The following is a 13,220-nucleotide window of genomic DNA, read 5'->3' on the forward strand; positions in this document are numbered from 1 at the left end:
AGCAAACAACTGTGCATATCTCTCTATCTGTGTTATAGAGGGCGAACAATTTATGAGTTTGCCCTGCATAAACTTTATGCAGGGTAAAACGGATTTATCTGGGTTTAGACCCCATTGGGAGTTGGGCATCTGAGTGCTAAAGACAAGCACACTCCTGTGAGCTGTTTTTGGGTAAACTTGCAGTTTTGGGACAAGTGATTCAGACCCTGGGTCTGTGTTGGAGCCAGACTGGAGTGTCTCGCTCAGCAAGACAGGGGGCTGGAGTCCTGAGCTGGCAGGGAAAACAGAAGCAGGGGTAGTCTTGGCACATCGGGTGGCAGCTCCCAAGGGGGTTTCTGTGATCCAACCCGTCACACCCCCCAGTGCTCCTCTTCTGTTGTCCTTTTGCACTTTGTATGTTGCTGTTTCACACTAGAGTGATTGCTACCACAAGGACAGAGAATCCTTCCCAGTAAAGAAAAACGTGGCACAACAGCCTTAGAAGAGCTGAAGTTCTGGCAGGGAAAAGCAGGAGTTAAATTGGCTGCTGCATAACAGTTGTGTTTTATGCTTGCCTGTCACCTCAGTCTCATTTTCCAGGGTGGCTTCGTTAGCAGTGAGCTGCTAATTAAATTTCATATTTATGATGAGAAAATAAAATCATTGGACCTTTTTTAAATAGTTTTTTTTTTTTTTTTTGCATTTTGGCTCAGGCAGCTGAGTCAGCAGTAGAGAGTCTGCAAAGATGAAACTTCCCAGCTTTCACAAGGAAGATAAACAGAACAAATAATGATGGAAGGAGAGTCTAATCTAAAACCCCATGTAGTTATTACACTATATTAATTTTTGAATACAAGAAAAACAATTCTGTTTGCTCTTCTCAGAAAGCAGTGTTGCTGAGGAGATGGGAAAGAACCTTTTTGATTTTTTTGAAGGGGTTCAAGGTGCAAATACTAATCTAACTCTCAAAAGGTTGTTTGTGATGGGAGATAATATGTTGAAAAAGACTTTAGACTGGTCCATTGACAGTGATTACCACCATCTACTCTCCAGTAGAATGTCTATTTCTTGGGTTCCCAAGGATTAAATATTACCATGCATAAGAAGCGTGATTTATGGTGCCAAGTCTCTTCCTCTTGGGATTTGTAGTTTTTCTGTAGTAGTGGAGTTTATACAGTGTCATCAAACCAGAACTATAAACTACTACTCCCAGCAAGCTTTGTATGCAAGAAGTGCTCTATAGCCGCATCCTATTCATGCAAAGCTAACATCTGAAGAAGGCTTTAAGGGACAGATTTTCAAGTACTCAGCATCTATAACTGAACCAAGATTTTCAAAGAGCTCAGCCAATTTAGGCATCTAAATAAGGGCCAGATTTTCTGAAGGGCTTAGTACCCAGCAGCTCCCTGCCATTGTGACACATAGGACCAGATTTTCTCACCATCTGGGCTAGGTCTTTCAAAAGTCCAGCTGTGATATTTCCCGAGGGCATCTAGGGTTGTGAGGCACCCCGCCACCATCTGCCATTAGCATGAGGAACTCTTGTCTGTGCCTACCAGAAGTCAGCTTCCCAACTCCACCAGCAACACAAGCATTTCCCTCCAGACATGTGCAGGCCCCACATTCCCCCTGCAGGTTAGTGATCAGCACACTCCAACACCTGAACCCTCTGAGCATCCGCGCTGGAGTGTCTAGCTCCTGTTCCACTGAACGCTCTCAGTATTCACAGATTAGCTGCTCCCAAAGAAGCACTGTGCACCAGTTTACCAGTTTTCCTTCAGAACACTGCTCTGTTTAACACACAGCACTTAAATATGGTTGAAGTGAAAACAAGTACAAGTTTATTTAACAAAGCTTAGAGATTTGAGAAGTAGCAAGTCAAAGTATTGGAAACAAAAGATTACGTGTAAAATAACATGATACACAAGACTGAATTACCCAGATACTCTCCTGTCTGGTGAAGTTTAGCCCATCTAAAGTATTTGCTGCATTTTCCAGCCAAGACTTAAACTGTAAGTCACACAATGATCAGCCAGAGAGAGAAGCGTCTACTACCCCCTGCCTAGGGTTACCAGAGAGCAACCGTGAAAAAATAGGACAGGGGAGGGAGGTAATAGGCGCCTATATAAGAAAAAGTCCCAAAAAATGTGACTGTCCCTTTAAAAATGGGACATAGGGTCGCCCTACCCTCGCCTGATGCAAACCTGCTTGTCGTCTTCTGGGGAGCTGTCTTATAACTCACATATCTTAAGAATATCGTTTTCAGCGTATACACATAGCTGCTTAGATATCCATACATACATCTTGCAATGATTAGGACGACCAGTGTGTTACTACGGTAGCTGTTGGTAGAGACCTCACATCCCACCCTTTGGTGCACTATTTTGTAGACGTCAGACCCAGGCGATCCCAGTAAACTCCTATGCATCCCTTATGTCCTCTGCCAGTTGACCCCAACGGGTCGCTGGGTCACCCCAGCCATTATTTTGCCGCTTACATGGCAGCTGAGCTCTTTGCAAAATATGACCTTGATTGTGGGTTGAAAGAAAATAAAAAATCTAGTTCTAAGGCTCTTGACTAGAGCTGAGAGCTGAAAGAATTCAATCCTCGAGTGTGGGAATTATTTACCCATTCTCATATTACAAGAAAAAGGTGACCACCGATGGATAGCTCTTTTGCAAAAAACATAATTAACCATTGGTAGTGGGTGATATGAGATAGCAAGGTGTGTAACTTGTACGCACAATCTCTGCAGTTCCACTAGCTAGAAGAAACATGGGTAAGGATTGTTGTTCCTCATGTTTCAGGAGAGAAACCAAATACAGAAGGGGAAATTTTCAAAGGCCCAAACAATACTCTGGTACCTAATTTCCATTGACTTTCAGTGGGATTTAGGTGTCTGCACTTTGTGCCTTTAAAAAAATGTCTCCCTAAATGGATGGGATTGGGATTCTTCCACCCCCACCCCCCGTCATGTTTTTAGAGTGTTTTCCAGAAGGGGTGTTTTACTGGTACTGGCCACTCTCAGAAACAGGATATCCATGTTAGATGGAGCACTGTTCTGATCTGATCTGGCAGTTCCTAACTGCTCCTTTCCCATGCTGAAAGAGGGGAATTCAGTCAATAGTACTCCTTCATCCTGGGTTTCCCCATACTGCTCCCCATGATGACCACGTTCTCTTAGGAGAAGATGATAGTTAGATTTCTGACTTGTTCAGTTCTTGGCTTCTCCACTCTTCACCAGTGATGCAACTTGACTCTGAATTGAACCAACTGGCCTCTTCTGTGGTGAAAGTGGAATTCCGTCTCATGCCATGTTTCGCTAGTCCTGCTGGGAATAATTTTTCCATACTGGAGTTTGTACCTCATCTTATTCTCCTTAGCTGAAGCAATGGGTACAGTTTCAGGGTAAAGCAGCGCAAAGGTATTTGTTTAACTAAGTAATGTTTGCACAGCACAAACAGTAATGTTTGATGGTAGAACCTGCTCTAGAAGTCCTGAGTATTGCTATTATTCCTTTTCCCTGGCAGTGGGATAATGATTAATGGAGAACGTTGCTTACAGTAACAAAGTACAGCCCCACCTGTTAAGGAGTTAGGAGTTCATTACGGTGGGGCTCATCATGCTGCTGCCCTAATACGTTGTCTCAAGGGAACGTTCTCCCAAGCTGGGAATGGTCTTCTGCATTCCATCTTTGTTTTCCCCACCCTTTCACTGATGCACATGTTACTGCAGAAGGACCTCTGTCATAATGTCTGCGGAAGAGAAGGCTGTTTTCAGGTAATACCCCTCTCCCCCATCACATCCAGAGCAGAGCTCTCTAACGCCATGAGACACTTCCTCTTTGATTTCCTTCTACAGAGGTGTCATGTTTTAAAGTCACCCACAGCCTCTGTTCAGAAGAAATGGGGAAGTGAGGCAGCCCCCAACACCTCTCCCCCTGCTATATATAGACACAGCATTTCTGAGAGAGGATGGTGGGTGTGCGCTTCCGGAGCTATGTCACACAGTCCCGCTGCGGCAGCAAGTGAAGAGGCAGGACACAGAGCGAGAGGAAGGAGAGGGGATCAGAGGGGGTAACGAGGGGAAGCCAGTTTAACTAGATGAAACTTATTTAAAAGGTTCAGCCACTTCTGTATGAAAGGCACTGCTTTCTAACCAGCAGAACTGTAGGTAGCCTGCCAGGAGCTGCTTCTCACTCCTAGTAGGACTTTGTACTTCCTCAGCAGAGTTGCATTTTATCTGTTGGGTAATTTTCCTTGCCAAGTGACATCCAGATCTCTACATGTGCTTTGTGCTCTGCTTGCGGGGAAGAGCTCACCACACTATACTTCCAGCTTTAAGCCAGGGGCACCACAAAGGGAGTCTTAGGAACATTGGCTGCCCATCCAGAGGCATGTCCAAGGAGCTTTATGACTGAGAATGGAGCCTATCACCAGTTGAGTAAGTATGTTCCCCCAGAGGCTAGCACACCCTCTGCTAAGTTGTAGTGCAGTAGCATGTCCCATCATTTGACCCACTGATTCTGGCTTGGAAAGACACCTGATGCCTGTGTTATGTATGGCATTTACTTCATTCTCTAGGCAGATCTGAGAAAGAAAGGTGTGAGCAACTGGACTAGTAAATTGGATGGTGCACCAAAAAGTAGTCTTTACATTACAACTGTTGGCATTTCAAAGGCAAAATTACAGGGAGGTACAAAATTGAATAAGTAGTTAGGTGAATACTATATATCTGAGGTTCAAGAAGTAGTACACAGATGTTAACAATCATTGGCCGTAGGATGCTGAGCAGTTTTGGGGATGACAAATTCAATGGTAAACAGTTAGCTGGTAAACATACAAGTGATTGATTCTACATAGAGAGCTAGGTGTGAAATCATTATACATGTGTATAGTGCATTTGAGATGTTTGAAATAGCTGTCATATTCCCATGAAAGGCCAGAATTGTTGTATTGTGATATTTTATTTTAGTGGTGAGGTTTTGTGTCTTGTATTGTCTTATGTGTTGGGAGTAGTAGGTCTGCTAAGATCCATCTGTCTTCTGAAACTGTCAGCCAGCTTGTTACTTATTCATATCTCATATTTCTTGTATTTTGTCTAGCCACCGTGTAGTACTCTCATTTGTGAGCAGGAGTGTGACAGTACATTCCTAACAGTATGGTGATATTGGATCTCATACAGTCTTTTGAGTAAAGTGTTATTCATGAATTTATCTGGGCCAAGATGAAGACAGTGGAATTACATGAATGTAACAGATGAAAATTTTGGCCTTTCTGCTCATTGGGATGTCACATGACTTTGTGCTCATTTCTTGCTGAATTTGGACACTTCCTGGTAAATGAGACAATCTGGTCCTGACTCTCAGACATTCCATGTCATGAACTGGTTGTTTGGAAATGACAGAATACTGTACTTTCAACAAGAATCCCATTGACCTCACTGGATGAGAGAAACATTGCAAGTTTGAATTTTGTGGACGCATTTTCTAACCCATGTAACATATGGGTTTAGAATAAGCCAAAACTTAAGTAAATAACACCCATGATAATTTTATATGGTACAATTACATTTCATTCTCTCTTAATATTTATCTATTTGTACTCATAAAAGGGAGGTGCTAATAGCACTAATGAGAACCAGCTATAATGCACGCAAGGGCAGTGGGAGCTTTTGCTAACGTGGGCATGAACCTCTATCCCAACCTTGGTTCCCACACAGCTCTGTCAATTCAACTTAATCATGAGCCAAGGCTCACTGTACTAGAGTTAGTGCTAGTTTTATGATGGGGACGAACACACACACAGATATATACGATAAGTAGGGCAACGATTTTGTCACGGAAGTCACGGAATCCGTGACTTCCAGAGACCTCCGTGACTTGAGCCTGTGGCGCCTGGGAGCTGCAGAGTCCTCCCCATAGCCCATGGTGGTTGGAAACTGTGGAGGGCCCAAGCTCCCAGCCTCAGTGGATGGCGGGGTGCCCCGCAACTCCCAGCCGCTGCAGGGGTGCCCTGCAACTCCCAGCTGCTGTGTGGGGGCAGGGATGCCCCGCAATTCCCAGCCGCTGTGGGCGGTGGGGGTGCCCCGTAGCTCCTGGCCGCCACGGACAGCAGGGCCCCCGGGAGCTCCCAGCCACCGCGGGCGGGTGCCCTGCAGCTCCCCACGGTGGGGGTGCCCTGGAGCTTCAAGCCACCACAGGCTGCTGGGGTGCCCCAAGCTGGGAGCCATGGGCAGTGCGGTGACTCCACAGCTCCAAGCTGGGGACCTCTGGGATGGTGTGGGGACCCTGCAGCTCCCCATTTTGTGATGCATATTTTTAGTAAAAGTCACAGATAGGTCACGGGCGTCTGTGAATTTTTCTTTATTGCCCGTGTCCTGTCTGTGATTTTTACTAAAAATATGTGTGACAAAATCTTAGCCTTGACAATAAGACCTAAGCTAAGATCACCAGAGTCATTTGCACTGATGGCCAAAGTGAATTTTGAACCCAGATCTCCTGAGTTGAAAGGCTGGTGACTTGACCTTCCTGTACCTAGCATCTTGTCCTCCTCTTCCTCTTAACTCATAACTCTTCCTCCTCTTAGCCTGGTTGGAATCCAGATCCCAGTTGTAAAAACAGACTGTTCATCACCACTAAAAACAAGTGTGAAGCCTGGCAATGGACTTTCCGTAATCTCAACAACATTTCCTAGATCAAGTATCTCATGAGCCATGTACTACTCAAGGACAATAGCTTCTTTTTATACCTCTGCTTTCCCCACACTCTAGTAAAAAGAGAGTGTCTGTGTCAGCAGCTAAATGCTGCATTCAAACCAAAAAATCCAGTCTTTAAACATGTTTGTATTACAATATCACCCTCATTGTCGTTGTCCTCATCATCATGCACAGTAGCTTGGAGGATGTGTAAATTAAAGTACTTACTAAGTGTCAAGCTTTCAGCTCTCTGCTTGCTGCTTCTCAAATCCTTTTAAATGCATGCACTAAATTCCTGTGGTAAATTATTAAAATTATTCTGCCATTAGCTTGATTTGCATGCTCTGAACTAACACTCATCTTTAGCATGCCAAGATCTGTCTCGGGACCTCCCAATCTTTCACTCCCTGTATCTCCCCAATTGCGTCTCACCTCTCACCATTTTTACTACAACCCTTCTTACTTTCATCCCCATCTCTCTTGTGTCTCCTCTTTGTTTCTCTCTGCATTCCCCTCTCTCTCACCTTTCCTACTTCTTCTTCCTCCCTTCTATCTTTCCTTATCCCTGATTCTCTTTTCTGTCTTTCTCCATCTCTCTTTCCTCCTGTTTCCCGTCCTTCTGTTACAGGAGAGCTGTCACTAGAGGCACCATTTTAAACGATGGTGATATAAATGGAGCATTGAAATCCTACATTTGGATGTTAGATTGGCACCTAATGTGCATGTATAAAGCAGCTACATATGCACCTAAGAAGCCCTGTTAAGATGCCCACATCTGAAAATTCAGATGTACGTCTTCAGACACTCCTGGGAGAATACTGCGCCTTAAAAATTTGGCACAAATTTTTTAAATTGTGCAAAATTCTGCAAATGTTATTTGTCAAAATTTCCCTGTATAATCACACCAGTTTCAATTATTTTGGTAATTTATTTCAAAATACCTGTCAGCAAGTATGTCTGTAACAATACAGACACACACAAAAATTCCCCCCGGAGTACAGCGTTAAAGAAACCCCTACGACAACCCAGTTCCTTTTTCTCTGTCCCCTTCCCCACAGAGCCCAGCTGGGGAGCCAGACATTCACACTCCCTGCCCGCTAGAGCCCAGCCATGGCTGTCCCAGCCCAGACACTCACACCCCCTCCCACCCAACCCAGCCCAGCCATGCCCCCACTCTCAGCCCAGACACTCACACACACACCCCAGCCCAGCCATGGGCCCGCCCCAGCCACTCACACTCTCTATCCCCCAGAGGCCAGCTGCAGGCCCAGACACTCTTATCCTCTACCCCCACAGAGGCCAGGGAGCCAGAGGGAGAAACAACTTGATGCTGGGTCCCAGGCTTGCACGGAGATTCCTGCGCACTGCCCCCCTCCTTCCTTCAGGGTGTGCTGGAAACTGCAGCTGCTGGGAACCCTCCAGTTCCCCCGGCCTTGTCTTCTGTTTGTGAGCTGGGCTCTGCACTGGCCCTACTGGCATCCAACATCTCTGCAGCCCATTTCTGTGGGGGGGAAAGGAAATTCTGTGCGCACAACATTAATTTCTGCAAAATTCTGCATTGCGCAGTGGCGCAGAATTCCCCCAGGAGTAACACTTGTCAAGTTGTCTGTCCTGATCACCGTGTTAATCATTCCGTTTTCTCTTAGTATTGGGAAATGCCACGAGTAACACTTTCAGAAGAGCCTACGTTAAATCCCATTTTCAAAAATGATGTAGACACTTAGGAACCCAAGTTTCATTGTCTTAGGGCTGGTCTCCACTGAAAATTTACATTGGCAGAGCTATGTCTCGGGGTGTGAAAAATCCACAGACCTAATCCTGGTGTAGACAGTGCTAGGTCAATGGAAGAACTCTTCTGTCAGCCTAGCTACTGCAAGCTGCAGCCTCGCCACCTCTCTGGGAGGTGGATTAACTACAGGGATGGGAGAACCCCTCTCAGCACTGTAGCGAGTGTGTACCCTGAAGCACTACAGTGGCACAGCTGCAGCTATGCCGGTGTAGCATTTTAAGTGCAGACATAGCCTCACAGCGTTCAAAATGGGATGTAGATTCCTAAGTCACTCACAGATGCTTTTCAAAATGATTAGCAACTAGTGCTCAGATGCTATGGTGGTGGGCGGGATATAAATACCTGCATAGAAGAGAATACACACAGAAAGGGTGGCAAAAAAGCCTAAGCGTCGCTACCACGCTGTTTGCGAAGGAGGGTTTTTTCCATTTTCTGTGTTTTTATTATTGGTAATAGATGTTGTGCAGGCAAATCTGATTGGATGCTGCCTGTCTGGGCTATCACAATCTGTTGTGGGTTTTGCTATTCAGACAAAATTAGTCATTTTCCTTCCTGTATGAGAACTTGATAAGAACTCTGAAGGGCTAATGCTAACAGACTTGAGGAATGCACAATCCGTTTGCCCTGGACCTCAGATATCTTACCTGATGGAGAGCACTGCAGAAAACGTGGATCTTAATCCTGAAGTCACTGCAGTGACATACTAAATATTATTGCACTGATTAGAAGAACACATGACCTCCACAGCAACATCTCATAGGACAAACCAGCATTCTCAGTAAAGGAGCAATTTGCCCTTCCACAAAATAGATTAAAGCTAGGGATGGGACTCCCCATGCAAGCTCAAGTAAAACTAAATGGAATAAGCAAGAGTGTGTACTGTTCAGATATTAAGCAAGATTCTCCTGGCATGCAGAACAATTGCCAGCATTCTGTCTTTGATGCATGTCATCTTTTCTAGACTGTGAGGTGCAAAGCACTACGCAATAACGATAATAATTGATCCTTGCTTCATCCATGCATGATTCTTTCACTTTTGGTGGAATGGAGTTTTATACGTCGTTCTATTATTAGTTGGGAAAGTAGAACTCTTCTGAGGTTCATTCCAGTTGTTCGCTTCTGTTTAGAACTCCTGACTAGGAACTAATCTCCTGGGATTTATTCCACTATTTTAATATTTCATAAGGACATAAATATGAATGTAGGGACAACTTTGTAGATTTCTCCTTTTTATTCTTCTAGGTCTGACTCTCTTGAGGAAGTGATAATAAGTATGAAGAGTGAAGAGGAATTCTTTCTCTCTCCTTTTGCCAGAAGTGAGTTGGGTTTGCTTCCAGAGCATTCTGAACCACAGTTTAGGTTTGGATTGTCTCTGCCTCTCGTCTCTGATGTGTACTGAAAATGATAGTTGGTTCCCTTGTGAACCAAGAGGGAAACTGAATAACGGGTAACTCTCTTGTGAACTGCAAGTGAAATCAAGTGATGTATGAGCGTACCTCCTAACTGTCCTCAGTGAGGACTGTGATAGGCTGGGCCTCTCCTTTGGGTCACACTCAAGCAGTTTGAGTCTCTTCCACTTACAGAGTCCTTTCCCCATTTGGGAACTTTACTCCAAACTCTCTGGCACTATGGGGATCTCCTGCTTAAGGGGACATTCAGCCTCTGAGTTCCCTTATAAAGGTCTGATTTGTATATGGCAGTCTGGCACAGATGGATCCGGGTCAGGGTTTACCTTCAACCTCTGCCCTGCAGTGATCAGGTGGTCCTGGGTCTAGTAAGTCCTTGTAGGCAGCAGAGGCTTGTCAGCTGTTTCCCTCTCAGCTGCTCTGTTGCAAGAGTCAGCTACTTCTGAGACACAGCAGCTTTCCTCCTGGTTGCTACTTCTTCCTGTGACAAGATTTCTTTTTTAAGCTCGCTTCCTTCAGCTGGAGCACGCTTTGCAGGTGTGCCAATTTGGTACCATTTGAGCCCAGAGAAGCTCGTTAGCCTTCTCCTGATTGGGATGGGGACATGCCTTATGACAAGGACCCAGCTTTACTTCACTGATCCCCTGCAAATCTAGTAATGGTCTCTTTCCCGCTGTAAGTTATTTGTAACAAGAAGCCTGACTCAGTAAGAGAAGTGGATAGAAGATATTTATGCTAATGGAAAACTATATTGTGTTTAAAACTTTCTATTCTATTTTTTATGGGTCCGTCATTTTATATCTTCTACATTTTGCTGACGCTGAGGCATTTTGCAAGCTGGTTGACTCTCTTATAGACAGAGAGAGGGAGTGCTGATTGAAGTGGTTGTTTCAGTGTCCATCCAAACTAAGTAAAGCAGAAACATAGCTATTTTCAACCTTGATTATCCAGCAATGCTCTCAGCCTCCTAGAGATACTTTGAGGATTTCAGAATCTGAAGTAATAATACTGTAGTAATAATAATTAATACTTCCCTAATACCTACCATCCTGGGATTTCAAAGTGCTTTGCAGTTACTAGTGAATCGTGCCTTGTGATGTTCGTATTTATTGCTATCCTGATTATCAGATGGAGACACTGCAACACAAAGAGACTAAGGTTCAAATTTTCAAAAGCAGGCTCTGATTTTAGGTTTCCCTCCTCTCGGGTATCTAAATTTAGACACCTGTCTGGACAAACTTTTCAAATGTGGTTCCCAAAGTTATCGGTAGGTATCTAAATCCATATTTATGTATCTAAATAAAAGGGGTCTGATTTTCAATAGTGCAGAGCACCCAGAACTCCAGCCAGAATCAGTGAGAGTGGTGGGTGCTCAGCACCTCTGAAATTAGACTGAGGTTGTCTAAAGTTCAGCGCCCGCAATTCAGAGGCCACTTTTGCAAATTTGGCCTTCAATGACCTACCCAAGGCTATATGAAAAACGAGTGGCAGAGCCAAGAATAAAGCCACGTTTCCTGGTTCTTTAAGCAAAAGAAGTGATTTCCCTATCACATTTCACATTCTGATTTTCCTTTAGGAGGAAACATAGCACAAAATTCTTCTCTTTTTATTGGGTTTTGTTGTTGTTGGATGTTGCTCTGATACTGCAAAGCTGCATCTATCCAAAGAGAGGGCTTATGAAAAAAGCTCTCTGCTGTCATTATTATTATGGTTAAGGCTACGTTTTTGTCAAGGATTTTTAGTAAAAATCATGGACAGGTCACGGGCAGTAAAGAAAAATTCACGGCCCATGACCTGTCCATGACTTGTACTATATACCCCTGACAAAATCTTGGGGGTGGGGGAGCGAACCGGGGGTGCCATGGGTACTCGGGGGGGGCTACCAGGGGGCACCAGGGGTGCTGGGGAGGGCGGACCGGGGGCGCCGCAGGTCCTGGGGGGTGCCACGGGTGCTGGTGGGGCAGACTGGGGGCTCCGCCAGTGCTGGGGAGCGTGGGTAGTGGTGTGTGACCCAGGACCCCTGCTGGTGCTGGGGGGTTGGTGGGGCTGGCAGGCTCCCTACCTGGCTCCATGCCTCCCCGGAAGCAGTGACATCCCCGTCCCTCAGCTCCTGGGTGTAGGCGCGGCCAGCCAGCTCCGCATGCTGCCTCCACCCCGAGCACAGGCTCCACAGCTCCCATTGGCCTTGAGCTGCATTGGCAGCCAATGGGAGCTGCAGGGGTTGTGCCTGCAGGCAGAGGCAGCACGCAGAGCCCCCTGGCCGCGCCTCTGCCTGGGAGCCAGACATACCAGCCACTTCTGGGGAGCCCCCCCCCAAAGTAAGTACCACCCAGAGCCCTCACCCTGTCCCACACCCCAACCCCCAGCCCTGAGCCCCCTCCCACACCCAAACTCCTGCTGCTGGGGGAGGGGGACACAGTGACCTGAGACTTCCCCAGCAGCAGCCAGTGTGGCTGACCCAAGGGCTGCCTGAGCTTCAGGCGGCTCCCGGGCTAGTCACACCGGCCACTGCAGAAGTCACGGAGGTCCTGGAAAGTCACGGAATCTGTGACAAACTCGCAGCCTTAATTATGATTTATTGTATTACTCTACAAACACATGGTAGGAAGGCACTTCCTGTCCCTTGTGTGCTAGAGAAACATACAAAGGAAGAGAATGAGCTACAGCGTACACGCAAAGCGTTGCTGATGATAATAGGCACACAGCTTGCAGGATCCAGCTTAAAAATCTTATCTTTCTTATGTAACCCTTTTCTTTTTTATAAATATTATTTAAAACCTTGCTTTTATTTCATCTATTTAGCATCAAACACTAACCCACGCCCCCAACCCACCCCCGTTTGTATATTAACGTGTAGTTAACATGAGAATTTTCTGTGTTGTGGTTTCTTTTTAACTGCCACCACGCTATGAACATCTGTGAACAAAATGCGGAAGTCCAAGGGACCCAGATAATTCACCACTTCCAGAATAAACTTCCTCCTCCTCACTTGCACGGCACCCTGTGTTTTTTCATATCTCATGAAGGAGCAACCAAGTGATCCACAGAGATCACTGAACGCTGTGCTCCCACTCTGTTCTAGAGAGCAGGGTTTGGTTCTGGTCACCTCAGGACTGATAGAGTGGCAAGAATTCAGAGGAAGGTAATGGAAACGATTAAGGGGCTGGAGGGATTAACTTCTGCACCATCATGGTGAACGCTGCCTGCGTTGAATAGAAGTCTGGCCGTGGGAGCTTTTCCACAACAGTGTTTTAGCAATGCTCGCTTGAGTTGAATTGCAGAATAACAACTCCTCCATCCCCACGATTTTTCCCTTGCTGTTCTTGTTGCTTCTAAGAGAAGTTCCTTGC

At 45.7% G+C, this 13,220-nt stretch overlaps 1 protein-coding gene across 1 annotated transcript in view; it reads left to right on the forward strand.

Annotated features, from left to right (window-relative positions):
* Nucleotides 1-3,730: 3,730 nt before the first annotated feature.
* The window catches only part of CARD11 (caspase recruitment domain family member 11), a 49,692-nt gene continuing 40,202 nt past the window's right edge, over nt 3,731-13,220 (forward strand). The window contains exons 1-2 of the mRNA XM_026650772.1: nt 3,731-3,759; nt 9,707-9,780. Coding sequence (XP_026506557.1) covers nt 3,731-3,759; nt 9,707-9,780 — 103 coding nt within the window. The remainder of the gene's footprint in view (nt 3,760-9,706; nt 9,781-13,220) is intronic.

The sequence above is a fragment of the Terrapene carolina genome, unplaced genomic scaffold, assembly GCF_002925995.2.
Source record: "Terrapene carolina triunguis isolate 2854851 unplaced genomic scaffold, T_m_triunguis-2.0 Scaffold93, whole genome shotgun sequence".
In the NCBI taxonomy this organism is placed as follows: Eukaryota; Metazoa; Chordata; order Testudines; family Emydidae; genus Terrapene; species Terrapene triunguis.